The sequence below is a fragment of the Aspergillus bombycis genome, assembly GCF_001792695.1.
Source record: "Aspergillus bombycis strain NRRL26010 chromosome Unknown contig00040, whole genome shotgun sequence".
Taxonomy (NCBI): Eukaryota; Fungi; Ascomycota; class Eurotiomycetes; order Eurotiales; family Aspergillaceae; genus Aspergillus; species Aspergillus bombycis.
In genome coordinates this window covers 31,141-52,376 of record NW_019170042.1, presented here as the reverse complement: position 1 = coordinate 52,376, position 21,236 = coordinate 31,141, and the positions used below count along the sequence as shown (strand labels likewise).

At 47.6% G+C, this 21,236-nt stretch overlaps 3 protein-coding genes across 3 annotated transcripts; all 3 read left to right on the top strand.

Moving 5' to 3' along the window:
- Window positions 1-6,911: 6,911 nt before the first annotated feature.
- On the top strand, window positions 6,912-8,300 carry gprC (the record flags this gene model as incomplete). The annotated part of the gene is made up of 2 exons (XM_022533362.1): window positions 6,912-7,502; window positions 7,557-8,300. 2 exons carry the CDS (start codon window positions 6,912-6,914, stop codon window positions 8,298-8,300), a joined length of 1,335 nt encoding a protein of 444 aa, XP_022389323.1.
- A 3,171-nt stretch (window positions 8,301-11,471) lies between these two features.
- ABOM_006232 (transcription factor domain-containing protein) lies at window positions 11,472-17,573 on the top strand (the record flags this gene model as incomplete). The annotated part of the gene is made up of 11 exons (XM_022533361.1): window positions 11,472-11,816; window positions 11,867-12,107; window positions 12,163-12,287; window positions 13,155-13,682; window positions 13,736-14,501; window positions 15,627-15,777; window positions 15,827-16,457; window positions 16,508-16,558; window positions 16,619-16,878; window positions 16,927-17,486; window positions 17,533-17,573. The coding sequence occupies 11 exons, from the start codon at window positions 11,472-11,474 to the stop codon at window positions 17,571-17,573; spliced, it is 3,699 nt and encodes a 1,232-aa protein (XP_022389290.1).
- Window positions 17,574-19,644: 2,071 nt separating this feature from the next.
- ABOM_006231 (C40 family peptidase) lies at window positions 19,645-20,330 on the top strand (the record flags this gene model as incomplete). The annotated part of the gene is made up of 3 exons (XM_022533360.1): window positions 19,645-20,012; window positions 20,053-20,154; window positions 20,216-20,330. 3 exons carry the CDS (start codon window positions 19,645-19,647, stop codon window positions 20,328-20,330), a joined length of 585 nt encoding a protein of 194 aa, XP_022389291.1.
- Window positions 20,331-21,236: the final 906 nt, after the last annotated feature.

Sequence of the window (21,236 nt, the reverse complement as noted above, 5' to 3'; positions counted from 1 at the left end):
CGACCTTGATGAGCAATAGTTGAACCACGAATGCACGAAACGTGATGAAATGAATTGAAGCCCAGCTCACGAGAATCCCTTGATCTATTGAATGACTACGTGTGAAGTCGCAGTACAGAACCCCTTGGTGTATGTATGTACATTGGTACATCGGTACAGATTGACATGATTCTTAATGCTACTGTATTCTACTTTCCCCTTTCCATCACCAGCGCACATTGGTACTAGCTTAGCATCCAGCAAAGATAGAATATCTTCAGGAGAGAACACCAATAGACCAACCCACCCAACAATCCCAAACATGAGATAAAAAACACATCGCACATCCCAATTAAACACTAGGAAATCCAGACATTCCCCCGAGACATCACCTTTAGCACACAGTACCGGATCGTAAACCCCAACTCACCCACTACCTCCTTCACTAGATAGAAATTTACATATCCACCCGATCCCAAAATCCAGTCAGTCATCCAGTTCCCTCATCCCCAACCCCAAGCATACGCAAACAAAAAAAAAAAAAAAAAAAAAGAAGAAGAAGGAACCCCATATTCCCCTACAGGCAGGTCAATTCACAATAGCAATTCCTAGAGCTACATTCCAACCTCCCCAGGCCCAAGCTCCCACCAACCCACCACAGAAGCAGCACAACAAAGAACACAAAGCACGTTCCCGAGGGTGGCCCCATGGTTGCAGGAGAGTCCAGCTCCCCGAATGCCATTGTCTCCACCCTCACATGTGTGGCTACCTACACGCTAGACCGAAAGAGTCAGGAAGGTGAGTCCTGGGGCTGGTGAATCCATTATTGTGTTCTGCTGAGTTGGAGACGTGTGTACTATGTACGGACACCACTAGACAATTAGATTGTCTGGGAGGAATCTATGACTCCAAGGCCCACAAGGGGAGGAAATTTGGATCGACGGTGCTGGGGTCTGGACTACATGTCGAGTTCATTCTCTGGGTGACAAGGTCTGGGTTATCATGTGTTTGGAGGCAGAAGGATGTATTTCGAGTGGGTGGATGGGGTTAAGAGGGGATGAGTCTTTTTCCCCCCCCCCTTTCTCTGATGTGTACTCTGGAGTCTGTACTCCGTATTTTGATCCTTCTGGTCACTAGGAGTGGATGGTGCCAAGACGGGGTGAGTCCTTTTTCTTTCTTAAGTGTCTGTCATTGTTGGGTGAGTTGGGGTTGTGATTGGTAGGCTGGGCAGGCGTAAGGTAGTATTCTGGAGGCAGGAGGAAAATAGTTTCACGGGGGAATACGGCCGAGCAGGTCCATGGCGTAAGGCTAGACTATTTATTACCTAAATTAGGAGATGCGTGTTTGAGGCTCTTCTGGGGTATAATATATTTAGTTTTGAGCTATTGGAGTTATTTTCAGGGTTGCATGTACCATACGGATGGTTCTTGTTTTTGTTAGTCATCTTTATGCGTTCTATATGCAGCTTCGGTGGTTGATATGTGAAATGTGTTTTGTTGAGTGTCTCGGCACCTTGCTTTGGCATCAGAGCCCTTGATCTTTATTCTTTTTTATTTGGTTTTTGCCCTTCACTACCTGATCTTGTACATTCCGCTACGGTATCTACCGTCTGGAACCATGGCTCGGGGACAGGAACCACAAAGATTTTCATGGCAGAGGGGCTGAAAATTTTGCAAGTGCCGCTCGCTGGAGCCGGGTTTCCACCCGTCTCCTTCGTTCTACTCTGATATTGGATATCTTAGGAAACCAGTCTTTCATCATGGCTTCAAGTCTCAATATTGAGAGCTGCAGAACTTTTGGTCGTCCGACGCAAACTCGGGCTCGGATCTGGTAGAATTTCGGTAGGGAGGGTTCCGAGAAGTTGAGATGGTGAGATAGGGGGTGCGAGATCTGGAAGCTTATCTCGTTTTTCGAGTGGGCTGTTGAGTGCGAACCATTGAACCACAAAGTAGGGAATTTTTCCCACTGTGGAGATCCATGCTACACAGTAGAATTTTGTCAACCCAATCAAAATCAATGAGAGCCAATACACGGTACTGGTTAGAGCCTCTCCCCCGGATGCAGTAGTGGATATGGAAGCGCACGTGCAATGCATCGAGGAGGATCTTGGAAGGATGAGAAGGATGCCCGATGAATCTGTTCCTAACATCAAGGGAATATGATCAGTCATCAGGGAACCATCCCTGTGCCGATCAGACGCTGCATAGTGGGCGTTTGCATGAAACCGTCACGGGTACACCTAACCCGAAGAAGGCCAACGTGCGGCTGCAGAAATCGTTTATCGCGGGTCAAAATGGATTGCACCCATGGGAAAGCTCTCCACCATCGAGGCACGTACACAAGCATGCGCAATGGAAATGTAGGCCACGGCTCGTAAGTAGGGATCGGCAGAGGACTTTCTTTTCCCATGGTTAACTATGGGCTGAGGACATGACACATATGGAGTACACACATACTCTGTACCAATCAATTGGAACCTCTTCCCGTGGAAGTCTATGGAATGGATACCAAGAATTTGGAACCGGAAGAGAGCGAGGGGGAAAATTGAGGTACGCCAAGACTGACTGGGCCCATGGAAAGACCAACGCCAGATGCTCAGGGGCTGAGCTAAAGCTTACTAGAAGCGCCATAATTCCCTCAATTTCCAGGGTATGTCGGTTCACGCCCGAGGATACTACGTCGAGACTTGGCATCATTGACATTTTTTTTCTTCCTTGGATACAGCCGTATTGGTAAATGCTTCAGTGTTTGCCCGTCGATACATGAGGAACAACGGTTGCTGAGACGGTAACGCGCTGCATATCGGCAGGGACGACCCAGTTTTGGTTGTTAGAATCTCCAGTTAGATACTTTCTGATGGGACTACCGGATTCTTCCCGGTAGACTCCAACCAATACCCGCTATCATTGCGATAGCCCACCTTATTTCCTAATGCAAAGCTGCCGAATTGCCGGATCGACGAGATATCAGAATGAGTGAGTGAAAACCTTTAACCACACCGACACAGGCGGGATGGTCAACCAACGACTCGATGTGGTCCTCGATGAAAATCATGATGCACTCAGAAAGTATGCACCTGGACTGCTCTTGAACTAGACGCTGGTGCGCTGACAGGACATTGAATCGTCATTGCACGGGCTCGCTGAAGCCATAGCATGGGCTGGAAATGCTTGGCTTTCCATTGAAGATATAGCGCTCCAACACAGCTCCAGCAGCTCCATCTGGTTGCTATCGACGCCTTTACCTACTTCCAGCTCAAAAAACTTGTGGACTGGGCGTTTTGTTCATGTCCCACTCCGTCACGTGGAGCAGATTTTAGCATAATACTATGACAGTCTCGCAAAGATAACCGTACCTATCACGTACGTGATATGCGAATATACCCATTCGCAGCTCATATCCCTTACATATGATAATGACAAAATGCTTACCTTAGAGGGCAAGGTTGGCCCGGAGCTCTACACCGTCGTAGTGTCAATCATGATCTACATATCCATAGAACGATCTCTTTAGAGCAATGGTGTCCAGTTGGAGAAACAAAGTAGGAAACAAAATCTTGCTTCTCATGTATTCATGAGAAGCATGTCCTGAATTAAATGGGATCAGCGGCAAGTGGACTAAAAAAGGCAAAGCTGCTCATACTTGGCTTGGTGCAAGCTGCTCCCAAAGCTGAAGACATATCAAAAGGTTCATTGATCGACGGTGTCTGGCTATAGGATTGAAGTTCCAGAAGCAAGAATTTATTTAGGTTCATTCCAGAAACCTATAAGATTTAGCTCGGGGAAAAACAAACCCTATTCTCAGCCCGCGGGACCGCGGTGGTGGACAGCAGGCAACCCTTGCCGGTGATCTATCATGAGAATTTCAATCGACACTCAGGGCATTATAACGCGAACCCTGTGTGCCACGGGATCTCGGCGAAAAAATGACAAAGTACCGAGGCACATGCTCGTCATCCGTCAATACGCAGGGTCTAATGCGCTATCGGTTGGCTAGTATCGCCAAGGTGTTGCTCTGCTTTCTGAGTACGATGATGAGCTGCATGTAGCCATGTGGCAGTCATAGCTTCCCAGTTGAGGATCGCGGTCCATGGACACAGTACTCTGGAAGTGTCCAATCTTTGAAGGGAGCTGGGCTTTGACACCCGGTGGAGGACGGTTTAGGTTTTGCAGTAGCACTTGTCCGCAGTAGTCAACACATTAGCCAAAGTCAAATGAATGTCATGGAGAATTAGTAATGATTAAATGACTACTGCGTACGCTAATTGCCCCATACCTTACTCCAAAATACCTATCACAGGGAGTGAAGTATCCACAAGAAAGATAGTGAGGCTGTACCAGACGGAAGATACTGCAGGGGGGGTATTGAGTATTGAGAATCCATGGTATCCGAATTCTATTGATCTGGAGTTTGAAGTATGCCAGTCAGTGATGATCATTTGGGGAAAGTTTATGATAGCAAAATTCAGCCCACATAGAGTTGCATGACTATCACCGTACTATGACGATGACGATGAGAACTGATGAGCAAGGCGAAAAGGAGAGTCACAGAGCACTAACCCCAGAAGAGAAAGTCATGATCGAAAAGGATCAAAAAGACCAGAAACCGGTTCTGGTACTTCCGTGCCTAATCGGGAAATGGAACCGAAAAGCCTAGAAATACCTTAGGCCCATTCCGGAATAGCGTCATGTCATGCGGCAATTGAACGGGTCAACTTCTTGTTCATGATTAACAAGCAGAACTAAGCATCAACAAGCAATTGGGACACAACTTCCACGGTGGTAATCCGTGGCCAACGAGGGTACAGACCTTTACACAGTACCTCATCCCCATCACGCTTGATTTATGAGGGCCTAATTTGTCTGACTGCTCAGTTCATCCTCATGATAGACAGTGCTCTCCGAATGGTTTTCGAACTGAGAGCCATCACATGCAGCCTCATATTTGGGGTTTCGTTCTTCCACACTATTGCTCAATAGGGTTCGTTACATTTTAAGATTATGTCTGTTGAATTAACAGACACCAACATGCGATTGTCTACTGCAGGGATGGGGTGTGACTATTGTATGCACTACAGTATACTAGTACGGACAGTGTCTAGAGCGTGGCTACTACTTCTTACCGGAGTACAGCCTCTAGCGGGAAGTGGGCTAGGCACACCAATCAATTACCCAGCAGTTCAGGTTCCTTGTCATCGACAACCGCTACTGTGTACTCCCATTGTCAATCACACATTCGTACCATTCAATTTGTGAGTATCGCAGTTCGCAGCTGTGATTCTCGAGTCCGGATATTGCCCGCAAGCTTCTGATTGTCGATGAGATCTGCCCAGAAATTTGGGTGGTGTGCGCCCGCTCGGACAACACCGAGCCGCGCCTCGATGTGTTATCCAATGCTGCTCACTGAGCGCATATTGAAGTAGAAGAAGAAGAAAGCAAACGAAGAATGTCAACTCCGTCTTTCTTTCTTTCTTTCTTTTTTTTTTTCCTCTCCCTTCTCAGTTTTTATTACACAAGCACACGGAATGAATGATACATGATTACAGAACAATGCTCCATTCCTCAGTGGATCTCCGGTATTTATTACCCACAACGATCGACGTAAGCGGGGTCTTGAGAGTCTTGAGATGGTTGGGTTTCTGGAATGGTCTCTCTCCCCCTTCAGTCTCGGCAACACTAATGCAATTTTGTTTAGGATTCTCCTCTTTTCCCACGGAGAAGTCTTATCTCCCGGTCACCAAGAAAGGAGTGAGATGTTTGTTATGCTTGACCTGGAAACTTTGCGGGGTTCCTGAGGCGGTTCATTCCTATTGTTGCTAATTTCCAGCTTAAAAGCACTACGGATGCACCTAACGTCCAATCCGGTGTCTGTCTGCCACAAGAGTGGTGGCAAAGTTGAACTAGTACTCCTGTTTCGATATTTATCCTTCTGCCTGTGGTCGGTCAAAGTCCACTTCTGCCACAATGGGCCCAATTCAACCCCTGCAGCTGCGGGCGAATTGCAGACGACGGCTGTTTGGAACCCATTTGGTTCAACGGTTACCATCTGTGCCCTTGGTTTTACTCCGTACTAGGCAACCTAACCCCGTAAGGTCATGGGAAGGTTCTTTATCGTCGAATTACGAGAGCCAAGGAATTTTACTACGTATGTACATTGTCGAGCCGTTCCTCCTCAATTCCCCCGCAGCCCAAAATCACATTCGTGGCCTTGCTTCTCTTGGCATGGAACCTCGTGTCTAGAGTTTTCAGGAACCACCTTCAGGGCCCAGAAGTCCATTGAGGGTTTTTTTTTTTTAACTTCATATTTGATCGCCCGGAAGGTTGCCCCTGTACTGGCGTTCCAAGTTCAGTCAGTAAACCTACTACTCCTTAGTCTGTCCAGTCCTGTGGAGTCGGTCCCTTTCATAAAGGAATTGTTGGATGAGGCGGAGACAACTAAGCCCATCAGAGTTTAATAAAAGCTTTGCGCGGCCTACGGATGAGAAGATGCCACTCCACACAATCCACTCGCCCAATGTCGGTAGTTTAGTTTCAATCCCCATTTTAGTATTTTAGTTAAAGAAAATGAAAAATAATCGAATTAATATTGCACCACTTTCGTTGTGGCCCTTAACCTTCTCATCCTCCCCCTCTTTTCTTTTCTCATGCTGATAGCTGGTCCATCATGGAATAAGGACATGGACTGCCCCTGAAGGAAGCGGATATAATAGATATATCTCCGCTTCGGACTAAATCGCCATAGGGTGCCAGCCCGACGATTTGCATCCTAGTTCTGCCAGAGAAACCAGCGTCTCCCCAGGGTGGCTTTTCATCTTCCTGTTGCTAATATCGTTCCGACAACTTCGCCCTACCTTGGGGCACGGCTTCCGCACGTGTCGCACGAAGAATGATAACAGCGGGATCGAAAGGATTACTACGAGCGGTTAAACGACAATGAGTCTGGCTCAGGTGTTGAGTGTGCTGGCCAGTCGTGACGACGAGGGTAACTCCCTTGCACGGCGACTGGCTTATACCGATACTGGCCCTACATTGGATATCGATCCTCTACCATCTGCCCAACGCAAGGGTTTAATTGCGGTCACGGTCATGGCCTTCCTGTCCTTCATCGCGACTTTGATTCTACTATTATTCATCACTTATCGGCTGGTCTTCTGGCGCTCCAGCTACGCACGATATATCGGTTACAATCAGTACATCGTTCTTATTTATAACCTAGTGTTGGCCGATCTGCAACAGTCACTTGCATTTTTACTCTGCCTTAAATGGATCACAGAGAACAAAATAGAAGCGTCTTCGGCGGCCTGCTTTCTTCAAGGATTTTGGCTGCAGATTGGGGACCCCGGCAGTGGTTTGTTCGTGCTCGCAATTGCCGTTCACACATTCCTTCTGGTAGCATTAGGTCACAAGCTGAGCCATCGAGTCTTCGTTTGTGGCGTGGTTGGCGTATGGCTTTTTGTGGTTATCTTGGTTATTATTCCGCTCGCATCCCACGGACGATATGTCTTCATTCCGTCAGGCGCATGGGTAAGGGCCCTACGTTTCCCCGGTATAAAAGTCAATTGCTAAGTGTAACCTCAGTGTTGGATCAGCGAAGAGTACGAGCCAATCCGTTTGTGGACTCATTATATCTGGATTTTCCTGGCCGAGTTCGGAACCGTCTGTCTTTATGCCATCATGTGGTTCCAGCTACGACGTCGGATCAAGCAATCTGCGATCCTGGGAAGCAGTCATACGGAGAGTCTCAGGCGCCTGCGACGTGTTATCGGATATATGATTATCTATCCGGTTGCGTACATTGTGCTGTCATTGCCTCTTGCTGCAGGACGAATGGCAACAGCCCAAGGTCAAACACCAAGCATTGCATTCTTCTGTGTCGCTGGTGCCGTGATTACGAGTTCAGGCTTAGTTGACGTCCTTCTCTACACGCTCACCCGTCGAAACCTGATTTTAGAGTCCGAGCCAAGTCGCGACCGCAGTTACAACCGCTTTACAAGCAGCAAAAACCGAAAGACTGACCACCTGACGACCATTACCGCTGCAGAAGGCAAGCACACTCGGGCTGATATCAGCATTCTGCGCACCCATCGACACCGTGATGACGACGACGAATTCGGCCACACTGTGCGCGAAGGATCTACTGACAATATTGTACAACCTTCGGGCATGGAACTGGCACCTCTTGGAAAGGTGTATCAACATACCACCATTGAAATTACCCACGAGCCTGCATACCCGGAGGCTGAAAGCAGTGACCGGTCGAGCAAAGGGTCCATCGGGAACGGCAAAGGTCCCGAGCAGAGCGCCAGGATGTGGGGGAGATAGCCGACAGTCGACTGGCTTGCAATCCTTACTCTTACGGAAGAACGCCAACTCCTAACGTCATCGAATTAATGTCGAATGCCCTTTCCTTTATTTCATGTTTCTCTCTCTTTCTCACGCTCTCTTTTCTGCCATTCATACACTTTCTTGACATAATACACTTTATTAGTGATGCCTGGCCCTCCCCTTTCTGGGGCATCTTACTTTTTCTATTATTCATGATGCTTATATTGATATCCCAGGCCGTCAGCCCTGTGTTTCTATTAGTCCTAGGGTGATTGGTCTCTCCCTGTCTTTCATTACAACTTATCTTGTACATATATACCATTCCCTTTTATTTTCACATATCTTTATATTGGGAGGGGAGATGAAGATTTGCAACCAATGACTTATTTGGCCATGACGAGCCTTCTCATTCAAGACTCTTCAGATAGAGTAGATACCATTTCTACAATCCAACAGAATACAAAGATCACTCGAAATTCCAAACCACAGAACCCCACTACATAACCCCTTATTATATCAATCCAGGTATGCACACATACTGACAACTACTTCGCAAAACTCATCCCTCAGCACCTCACCACACAACCAGGCCTATATGAGCTGGAACTATTACACGCTAACGAACAACGCAATGGCTTCCAAACCAGATCAGCAACCAGCGTGAGCACGGAGCCCCGGTTCGTCATAGCATGACTGAATAAACGGGCCAGGTTAACTAAGGATTTGAACCGCGTTGCTGGAAGGATGGCGTTCCGCGCCGCGTCAATGCGGTGGAGAGATCTTCGTGATCGTCCAGACGATGCGAGATGATCGACTGCGATATCGGCTGTCTTCGGAAGGGGTCGCGAGGTCCGGTGCTCGTAGTGCTTGGTTGTCTGTGGGAATTAATGACAAGGATTTGTGGTCCTTGGTGGGGCTTATATTGGTCTGAGTTTGTCTCTTTGTTGGTTATGGGCTGCTAACATGCTTTTCAAACTTTTGTGTTTCCTGTTAGGTTGCATGCAATCACCATTCGATTGATGGGTTCCTAGAGGGTTTAGCTGAAGTTTGCATGGGTTTTGTTGGGGGGGGAAAGAGCAGAGTATAAAAGTTACCTGCTCCATACCATATCCCGAGTTTCATACGTGTCTACTGGGTATATCTTCTTTCCATTAGAAATTGGTACAGTGATGTATACTGTGGCTGCTTTTGGTGTATTTGACCCCTGGGGAAGATATACGTCGGTCATATCGGGTTAGTGGTGGGAGAGATATATATCCGGTACATATTTATACCACAAGAAAATTGTATTAGTCTCGGCAACATCGTTCTTTTACTGATCATAGATAGAATCGATAGGAGCTAAAGCATAGGCATCTCTCTCTCTCTCTCTCTCTATGTGTGTGCGTGTCTATGCGAAATAGGGGGGGAAGAGAAAATGGAGGGTTGTTCTCTAGTATACCTCATTGTGATCAAGGACTGAGAACTCAATCTGCTCATCGATAAAATTATGTATGCTACCAAGAATCTGGAATTTGCAGTTAGTCAAATCATCCGTCCTTGCCCATCCATGTCTATAATTAAACTTGGTTCCTAGATCCAGGGCCAGCATCGCCATCATTCTGTCATTGCCTACAGCTTGCTCAATATTCGCATTACCGACTATGAAGGCTACTGTCTCTGTAGACACAAGGAATGACGGGCGATATAAACCTATAATCACTTCTAATATTAATCTCAGCCATATTATTTTCAACTACTGCCACTCGGCTACACTTTACAGTAACAAAGACCCCAGACTCCCCACGAACTATATTATAAGAAGTAGTAACTGAAGATTCTCTTGGAACTACAATATATGTGACTATGATGCATAGTGGTCTGTTTGAGAGATCTGTAGGGGTAGTCTAGAGGATGAGACATTAAGAATAGGAAGGTAGTTGTCCAAGTTCGCGGAACATACTAGGTCAACGCCAATCAATGATATTCCATAGGTAACTGCGATATTGAATTTCTATTTAACTAGGTCTGATATCTTATTAGGACAACATTGAAGTTGTCACCAGGGCGTAACTATCTCAAGCCCTATATTCGTCTTGCGCGGGATACTATGGTTGGTTTGGCGGAAGTCAGTGGATAGATATTAATGAGTTAGGTAGGTTATGAATCACACAGTCGACATTGATATCAGTTCTTCCGTCAGAAAATACATGGGCAAGGAACGCTCTATTCTGGTGCCTTATCGTCCTAAGTTGGGACCAGTCGTTGTTCCCCTTGAGGCTTGAACACCAGGGATGTCTCGTCATACAGGACATATTTCTATGTGGAAGGGCACATGCACTAGCGAATGACCGAGACAATGAAGACGTAGAGCAGTCCCCATGGGATATCCATCTGCCGTGCCACGTGATCAGGTTTACCAACCGTGCAGAGGCTCCTTCTTGATTTTATTCTTCGACAACTATTGATATCGCATTCTCCTGTCAGCTCACGGGGAGTGCTTCTGTAATGAATACTATAAGGCCGTCCATTCCTCGTTTGTCCGGCTTGCTCCGCAAGAAACCATTTCCCAAGTCTTCTCCCGGGCTACCTTTACCGCCCGGCATACTCGTTGATGAAGAGATCTCGCCAGTGTACAATTCCAAGTACTTCTACCCAGCGGAGCCTGGAGAGGTACTCGTCAATCGCTACCAAACCCTGGTTAAGGTTGGCTGGGGCGTGTCTTCAACAGTATGGCTCGCGCGTGATCTGCAAGGGTAGCCTTCAATAATCTTTGTTCCATTCGAAGCTCCCTCTGTATCTAACAAACATACAGGCATATTGAAGGGCCAGAGAGAGAGTCGTGGCACTAAAAATCGCAAATAGCAATGCGAGATCCGCTTGTCATGAGCGCGAGGTTGAAGAGCACATTGCCACAGCAGACTCATCACATCGCGGTCGCTCACTTATCCGAACATTAGTTGACTCTTTTGAAGTTAACGGCCCAGAAGGTTCTTATTCGTGTCTTGTGTATCCACCTATGAGGGAGCCATTGTCGATGTATCAGCGGCGATTTGATGATGGGAAGATGCCACTACCCCTCATTAAAACATATATTCGTGCTCTTCTTACGGGGCTTGATTATCTTCACAAAGAATGTAGGATAGTTCATACGGGTAGGTTCATCTTTGGCCTTGCTTCCCGTCCGTGATGCTGAGCCAGGGCGGCTACCTAGATCTAAAGCTTGAAAACATCATGGTCTCATTCGAGGATCCAACCGTACTTGCTGATTTCATGGATTCTCAGCTTGAAAAGCCGATGGCTTTCAAGATTGATTCGACGGGACGAACAGTGTACCAGTCCCGTAATGACTTCGGGCCACTCAAAAGCCTGAGAAGTATACCACAGCTTGTCGACTTTGGTTTGGCAACCAGGCTCGAGGAAGACGACGACTGGGGCGTCTGGCCTATCCAGCCAGACCACTATCGGGCGCCAGAGGTGATACTGGGTAATGGATGGCAAATGCCTACGGATATTTGGAATCTTGGTGTTCTGGTGCGTCCCGTTGTTTTCCAAGGTTATTGCATTCACTAATATCAGACCAGTTGTGGGATATGATCGACAGCAAAGAGCTATTTCGGCGTATCCATGATCAAGGAGGTAGTTACGATGCTAAACTACACCTCGCCGAAATGATCGCCTTACTAGGCCCACCCCCTCCAGAGATCATACAAAGGTATCAATACATGCGAGAGTACTCGTGGCCGCAACCTGTCAGACGAGAAGATGACATAGTATGCGAGACCGCGGAGGAGTACTTCTGTGGGCCATTCTTTGACAATAATGGTATTCCTGTTTCCTGTTTCGAAAAACTCATTCTCAAACTCACGAAATATCTTAGGTCGCTTTCTCTACGAAGATCTGATCCCCGACCGGAATCTAGGTGGCACAGTTTCCTTCCTTGAGGGAGAGGAGAGGGAAGCGTTTCTAGATCTCGCCAAGGGAATGCTTGCCTGGCATCCAGATGTGAGAAAAACGGCAGGCGAACTGATGGGGCATCCTTTTCTTCAACCAAAGCAAACAAGCGCGTGATGTCTGCGAGCGTTTGCTAGTGGAATGACTCGAAATCGTGGTCGATCCCAGTTCGGCGGTGCCATCGGATGACTGGTTGAAGCGTTGACGTAGTTGTCTTTTTGAATGGCATCTAATAGATCTGATAAGCACCTCCCCAGTGAATTGACGGTCAAAAACAACGTTTCTGACATGGTCCTTTTTGTTGTTCTGTAACACGAGGATAGTTAGTTATTTTAGGTAGGTAATCATGGGAGCTAAGTTGCCAAGAATGGTATTCGCAGACTACGGAGTACAGGCGGAGTACACCAGAGGCAAAACTGCCGTTGCTCGCTTAGCGACTAAATCGATGCTCGGCTGAGACCAAAGCATCTCCACATCTCCCGCCGGCGACAATAAATGCGTCATCCGCTTAGTCAAGCTAACATAGCATGAATACTTCGTTAGTGCGCTGAGGGGTACATGGCTTAGTATCAAGATATCGACCGCCAGTGCTGGATGATCTGAGTTAAATTGATTGACCAGGGCGGGTGAAGTGTTTCTCCTGGAGACTGACGGTAATCATATATACTTGCCACGAATGTCTGTTTCTATCTGAAAGATAAAGCCATTGTTCGAGAGACCAGACCCATTGATACGTGCCTGTGGATTGTAGAACGAGCAATTACATAGCAAATTATCAACCCTTCAGTTTAACAAGATGGAGTGGCAGATATATTTGGGCATTGCGTTTACACTGTGGATCGTTCAGGTAATACGTGTTTTGTTGTGTGCGCTTCCTCCTGAGCGCTCATTGAATACTGTGGTGACTCACCATATCAGGTCCTCTATATAGCCTTCTTGTCTCCTCTGCGGCGCGTTCCAGGGCCATTCTACACGTCTCTGACTAGGTTACCTCTCAAATCCGCAAGCCTCACGGGGAATCGCATTTATTTCGTGCACGAACTGCATCGGAAATATGGTCCAATTGTCCGCGTTGCCCCGGACGAGGTTGACATATCATCACTTGCTGAATTCAGGGAAATTCATCGCGCCGGGACTCCATTTTTGAAGTCGAAATGGTACGAAAAGTTTGTTCCCTCGAAAAGATCTGGAGTTTTTACAATGAGGGACCCTAAACAACATGCTGCGCGGAGAAAACTGTTTGCACGTCCGTTTTCCAAATCAGAGCTGCGTCGAACCTGGGAGCCAGCTGTCAAGGAGAAAGTTCAATTGGCAGTCTCTCAGATCCGGTTGGAGTTAAAGACAGACGGGAAATCTGACTTGCTCAAATGGTGGACGTTCCTTGCCACGGATGTGAGCGGTCATTTGATGTTCGGGGAGTCGTTTGACATGCTTCGGGTTGGGAAAGTAAGTCGCGTACAACATACACGTAATGCATTGGCGTGTTACTAATGGCTCAGAAAAATCAATACATACATGTGTTGGAATCGACCATGATGGGCTCTGGAATCGGGGCGGAGCTTCCGTTACTGGCGTGGCTCGGTCGTCACATTCCTCTTTCATCGTTCCGGAACATGTTCCGTGCAACTGACTACCTTTTCCAGTATGGACAGCGGGCGATAACGAATAGCCGGACGACTAGTAATGCAAGTCGTAACATCTTTGCTGGCATGCTGCATGAGTCAGAGAAGGGCGACGGCATGATTACCGATGAAGAGGTGGTGTTGGAGGCCGGGAATCTTATCGTGGCCGGCTCAGATACTACCGCAATCACTCTAACGTACCTCGTCTGGGCAGTGCTCTCGCAGCCGAACCTGCAACGCGAACTAGAAGAAGAAGTCAATAGCCTCAGCGCCGATTTCAATGACGCTGCGTTGGAGGAGTTACCGCTGCTTAATGCAGTCATCATGGAAGCATTGAGGCTTTACGGGGCAGCGCCGGGGGCGTTACCTCGAGAGACACCTAAAGGTGGAGCGACGTTCTGTGGCTACTTCATCCCCCAAGGAATGACTGTGAGCACCCAGGCCTATTCAATCCACCGGGACGGGGGTGTCTATCCGGATCCCGAGAGGTTTGATGTTAGCCGCTGGCTCACAACGGTGACGAGCGCTTCTGAGCTTGCCAAGAAGGCCTTTTCGCCGTTTGGTGCTGGGGGTAGAATCTGTCTTGGGATACATTTGGCTTGGATGGAACTGCGACTGGCGACGGCTCAATTCTTCCGAGAGTGTAGAGGGGTCAGATTGGCGCCAAGTGCGACATGGGAGAACATGCGGCCAGTGAATTACTTTTTAATTTCACCGAGAGGGCATCAGTGTGAGATTGAGTGTCACTAACTAAAAGGTGTCACGTCAGCACGAAATGGACCCATTCTTGTTTTTCTTTTGTTAGTTCCCGTCTCTGTCTAAGGCGTAGCAACATGTACGTATTACCTGAGTAATAACCTGTCATGCCTTGAAAAGGACAAAGTTTAATGAGACCAAAAAAAACAAACACAATCTAAAAAACACAGAACAAGCCACACAACAAAAGAAGCAAACATCCCAAGCAGGTGACTCCACCTTGAGAAAAAGGAAAAAGTTATCTCCCCGATCTGCAAGATCCAATCCCTCACTCTTCTCGTTCTCGGCTGATGCCGGATCATCCAAGCCATACCCGTTGCCAAGACGCATTCCATCAAAGCTCCACCATATGGACCACTTGATTGTATGGTTGATTGACATCAAGTCGGGATTCGCTTACGCTGTTCGGGATTTGCATTTTTTCTCACGGCCGATACAAAACCTAACCATGCCATGCGCATGCCCCTCTATTTCTGCAGGACGGTGTATGATCCTTGCCTTTTTGACTTTTGCTCCATATTGACCGGGATTTGAGATATGACCGCCGATCTCGAATACAGGCGTTCTATTTGCCAGAAGTCCACCCGTCCTCCTGTCAAACTAGCCTGTCTTTCTTGGTGCGTCCCTGGCATATATGAAGTGGATGATTGACTGAATGAGTTCTCGCCCCGAAGCAGTCGTGCGTTGCGCATACGTTGTGATGGCCAGACAGCTTGCTCCAACTGCGTCGCAAAAGGAAGATCTTGCTCTTATGTGCCCAGTCGACGAGGCGGGCCACGTCCTTGTTCCAGTAGGAAGCATAAAGCTACTGCCGTTCGTCACGAAACAGTAACATCTGTTGTGGAGGTGGGGAACCGCCTACCGAAGGTCTCGAGCACGATGGGGATGTCGCCTATCTCGGGAGATGGTAAGTCGCTCTTGATCTGTTCTTTGGATTCTCTTAATAAGAGTCAAGGGTCTAATAAGTTTTATGTAGAATGGGTCCACCAACTGGGAGGCTTATGCGGCCCAGGGGCAGGCCTGCGCAGTGTGGAAATGCCCTTTGCGGAAATCGACTCAATATTTGACTCCATCTTTAGCTCACATTTAGACGAAATTAACCCCGACTCTAATTCAAAGTCGGTATCCAACCCCGTACGACTCTACGGCAGTAATGAAGATATGTAAGCTTGGGTGCAGAACCGTCATCAAGTGTTGTATTGACAGAATTAGACTTGACGCGTATTACGTTTTTATTCATCCTTATTTCCCAATCTTGCCCCCGTCTGAACGTCAGCCGGTGTCTAGCCGTCCATTAGCTAAAGGCCCTCCTACATTTGAACCGACGAGCCCTCTTAGCCTGGCTATTTCAGCCATTCTGTCTCTGATACCCCACCCAAACGAAAGAAAGCCCAAGACGACGGAGTGTTTGAAGAGACGAAGGGAATATGCACATTGCTTTGCACAAACGGCCCTTGGTGTCATTGAAAGAGACTATGAACTGCTCAGTATGAGCCAGGATTCCCAGACTGGTCTAGCTGACACTGTCAAAGCCTTTGAACGAGTACCGTTTCATCCAAAGCTGGAAATACCCCTGGAGGGCGTTGTGACGTTGTCTATGCTTAGTATTTATGAGTATGCACAACGGGGGAACATTGATGACATGCTTCAACGGGCCAACCAGGCGCTTGCACTGGCCATGAGTATGGCCCTGCACGAGGCGGTAGAGGAAGAACAGTATGCAGACTCAAAACGGAGGGTTTGGTGGATGACGGTGGGTCTCTATGATACATTCATTGTCTGGTCGTTGCTGATCTTGAACCAGTATATGATGGCATGTCAAGCATCGGCTATTAGCGGAACGGTTCGTATAAATGCGCATTCTTTACTGGATACATGACTCATCCTTCACAGCCTCCAGCCTTTGATCTCTATGATCCATGGTTTGTAACTCCGTACCCGGAAGTATGTTATTTTAATAAGCCCAAAACTGGATCACACCGATTTACTGACCAATATACATAGGGGTGGAAACTTGTCGTCGAGGCCCAACAGGTTCTTGTCGAATCTGCCGGATTCGCCAGTGACCTTGATAAGACGATGCATGAAGCTGATGACACATCGTGGGTTTCCAAACGCATGAAGGAGCTTGACAGGCAAATATCGTCTCTGTTATTCAGCAGTCGAGATGCTCCTCTAGTCTCTCAGATGGCTCCACATCCTGAATCCATTGAATGCATGACGTCGAAGACCATGCGGGATTTCGCAGAGATCAAGCTACACACGTAAATACTGCCCAGCCACGGAAGGCGATAATTTCGCTAACAGTATAGGGCACGGATCAAACTGCATCGACTCTGCGCTTTCCAAGATATTCTATCTGGTTCTATACGACATCCAGAGGTATCCATACCTACGGACAGTAATTCTCGGATGGATATGCCGTTAGAAATTAGCAGCGACCTTAGCCTGGTTGAAGACTTCTCGCTGATGTCCCAGATTCACACACTTCAGATGCCGTTTTCCAGCGAAGAGTCATCAAAGGCCTGCCTGCATGCAGCCCTCAACATTGTCACGTTGCTCGATAACCTTCTCTACCCGAATCATACCAGCGACATCCTAGCTAATACACAATACGCCCGCGGGGGGTGTGGCAATGAACTGCCTCGAACCATGCCAACAGTGGTATGCTGCGGAGTGCAATCCAGCTATGCAATGCTGATGCTGGGTCTCAAAGCGCGGGCTATCCAACATACCGCGCCTGACGACATCAATGCTCTGGATACCACCTCTTTATCCGACTTCCGGAACGAGCTATATCACAACTTACGGCTGATAGTCAAGTTCTTAGAAAATTACTCTATTGCATTCGAGGCTATACAAGGAATAAGTGGTATATCATTTCCGGTCCTGACAAGACACCGGCTAACTTGCAGCAGATAAATTAAATCAGGCCATAGACCGAGAGTTCTTGGCGTAGAATCAGTCTTCCCACTTCGCGTATCTACGTTGGGGATTGTCCTTTTCCCTTTCCTTTTCCTTTTACTTCTTCTTCTTTTGCGTCAGTAGCCTTTAGCGACCTAGATGATTGGATAGTGTTATACCATAGAGATATGTGTGTAATGCACATGACTCATAACGAATGCTGAGTTTAATGACCGTCGTTTTACTTTTTTATCCTTGCTTCATCCAATATGCTACCACCCACCGACAGTGGCGAGCACAGTAACGAACTGACCAGGCTTCCCATTGCCTGCAACCCGTGAGGGCGTATGCATTGACCTCCTCCCAAAAGATTGCGGTAGGGTCCAATGAGCCTTTTATCTGGTGACTTGGAATCAATACTCAAGCACATTGGCTGGAGTGAAACGATCAATACACGCTGGTTGAGATAGCTATTAGTCAGAAACCCCGTCCCAAACATACTTAAATCTAGCGCGGAGCTTAAAGGCGTGCTACTGAGATACCTGATTTCGGCCAGAGAAACAGCCTAAAGAATCCACGAGTCTATACCCAAACATCCTAAAGGATGGACCTAATAGCAGCAAGGGGCTATCGAAGACTGACCATTTCACACCGAACATCCAGAGCAAGGAAGCTCGCTTAGGTGTATTCACCAAGATAGGGCCCATAACGCTGTAGGGCCGATATTGGGGAGGGGAGGGATCAACCTGCCAAATGTGGATTCCAACCCCTTCCTGCAAGGTGCTACTCAACGAGTACTCAGTACCGACATGCAGCAAGGCAGACACTATGAGCAAATGCCGGCTGTCTCTGGTCGAATGGTAGCCGAGAATATCTCTGCAAGGGGGGACTAGTTGCATATGATTGACGACGTTGAGGGTTTTCCGCCCAACAAGCATTTTTGCCACATCTGACATCGCTGGGATTCTCAGTTGCGGTGATGCCGGGTTTCTCGTTGAGATGTCCAATTGCCATATTCCTTGTGACTCGAAGGCACCGCCAGTCGTGTCCCCTTACCGGGAGGTCTGTCGATCCGGGGTCTGGGATTGTGGATGTTGGTGAATAAGTACATGATGAAAAGGCCGCACAGTGGTTATGAATTGAGTGGAATACTACTAGTAGTACCGACGAGTTTTGACATTTGGTGGGCCCTCAAGGGTTACGAGGATACAGGTACCAAGACCTCTTCAAAATCATTCTTCTCATACCATCGCTTACCATACTGTACATTCCATACAAACCGAAAGCTAATATAAGCCAATCATATCTAGTTCTCGATTGCTGACCAGACACCGAATCGCCAAATTGCCACGAACCGCATACGGAATACGTCACGCAACGGGGCTGATCAGGACGTGAGAGAACATTTGTGATTCGAGAAGCGATACTAATATCTATCGTGCATGTTAAGCGCGAACTCCAACTAAAATATATATACTAGTATTGTCACACTCTTAGTCATATTAGCCAACCAAGAGTACAAGGTGTGATGTGATATCTTGCCGTGATATACAAAAACAAAAGACAAATGACTTGGGGTCTAATTGTACTCAGTAGTTTTATCTAAAGCAACGATCAACAGAATCGACGTAAATCTTGCCTGTTACGACAGACCTTCTGAAGTCCGAAAAGTGATGTGCATTCTTGGCCCTCCACTTCTCGTGTTCATCGCTCCTTTCATCTAACCTCGATGAGGTGGTTCTTTCGTACGCTCCTTCCATAGATTTTTAAACAGTTGATCGGTAGACGTACTGACTTATGGATAGTGTCACGACATGCGTCTCTTCCTGTTTTCAGCACTACGGATCCTTGGTTACTGTTATCGACGAAGAAAGAACCAAAATGCAATCAGATATGATCATCGCCTGAAGCTCGTGTTCTGTCTCGAGACCGACCCATTGCAGATCTGATAACCAACACGACGTTACAATGGACGAAGCACCAATGTAAAAATAGATACGACAGACACACTTCACATGAACACCATGAGCTATATAGATCGGTAACCTCATCCTTCCCTCAGCCCATACAACACTCACAATTCTAACTAGACATCCCAACCAGACAATAAACAACGAACCACCAATATGAATCTCATCCTGACCACCCTCCTAACAACCCTAACGGCAACAAACGCCCTAACCCCCACCACCGCAAACAGCACCACCGGCCAGAAAGTCCTCAACAAAGCCCTGACCGCAGCAGGAACGCCCTACGCCTGGGGCGGCGGATCCTGCGAGGGTCCCACACACGATCAGCCGCCCTACCAGTACGGCGATATCGGGTATGACTGCTCGGGACTTGTCTGCTGGGCTGTGTGTCAGGTGACAGGCCGGGATTTGTTCTCGGAGGGTCTGCGGGTGACGTCTGATATGTATTGTGCCGAGGAGAAGGAGTTGAAGTATAAGTATGCTGCCTTTTATTTTGTTTTCTTTGCTCTGGGTTGCGTGGCATGGTATGAGTGTTAGATCAGGCTAATGGGGTTTGTTGATTAGGAAATATCCGTATGAGCAGCGCAGAGCGGGCGATGCTGTTTTCTTCGGTGGGGAGTGTGATTGTGCGGATAGGGAGAGTATCCACCATGTTGGGTTGATGATGTATGTTTTTTTCTTCTTCGTTCCGCCTCTGAGGATATAATGCGATTGCTAATTGTGATAGGGACGCGGGCGATCGGATGTGGAATGCTCCTAATGATCGCGTGAATAAGGTCCAGGAGAACAGCATCGCCAAGTTTGGAGAGAAGCCTTGCCCTTATGTTGTCCGCTTTACTTGATTGGGATATTGTAGGCCTCGGGAGTATGATGTCTGCGGGCGAGCTGAGTGAGTAGATAAGATAGTCTATGCTATTGTTTCTAGCTGTTCTAAAGACAATGTGTGGCTTATGATGACATGGATGGCAGTAGTACGGACGTAGTCTCGTTGTCAAACGTGGTATTAAATGCTCTACTATGCTCTGCTGGCTTTAGCATATCTGATACACTCTCAGCACAAAATATGTCGGCAGAGTAGTAGGGCAACCCTAGACATTGAACACCATATTTCCGGCCCAGTAATACTGCATAGAGAGTACACATGGCGGCCTGCTGAACAGGCTGACCTTTAGCTTGACTCACAACACGTCGGGAAAATAGACTCGTTCTTCAAGGCAGATAACATCCCCTATTGAGGTTAGAGGATGCCAGCTCGCTCTGACTTGTGCTTTTCGAAGCTCCATTCTGGGCTCTAGTTCTACATCAGAATGACCCTCATGCAAAAAGTTTATCTATCCGCGGACGTAAAGGTGGTACGGACTGCTTCCAGGTTGACTGTATTTCACAAGTCAAGACACCTCCATGGGACACCTGAAGAGACAGCCAGGCGGCTAATTCTAAAGGCATGCTCCACGATTTGAGTAATGTAGCTTGTTTAGGCATTGTAGGTTGATGTTTCTGGGAATCTGAGCTTCCATTGATGTCTCGCGCGGCTGAAGCTGGAGACTCGCATGTAGGGATGCTTTCCCTTTCTCCGCAGGCCCCCCCCTATTGGATAGATTGGGCCCATAGTCAAGAAGATCGGGAAAGATTGATAGATCCACCAGGGCCTTGGCTGATTCACAGCTCCGTGTCTGCAGTGACGATACATCGGTACCCGTAGGAGTCTTCGTTTGCCTCTTCGCATGCCCCACAGAACATCTCGCTTT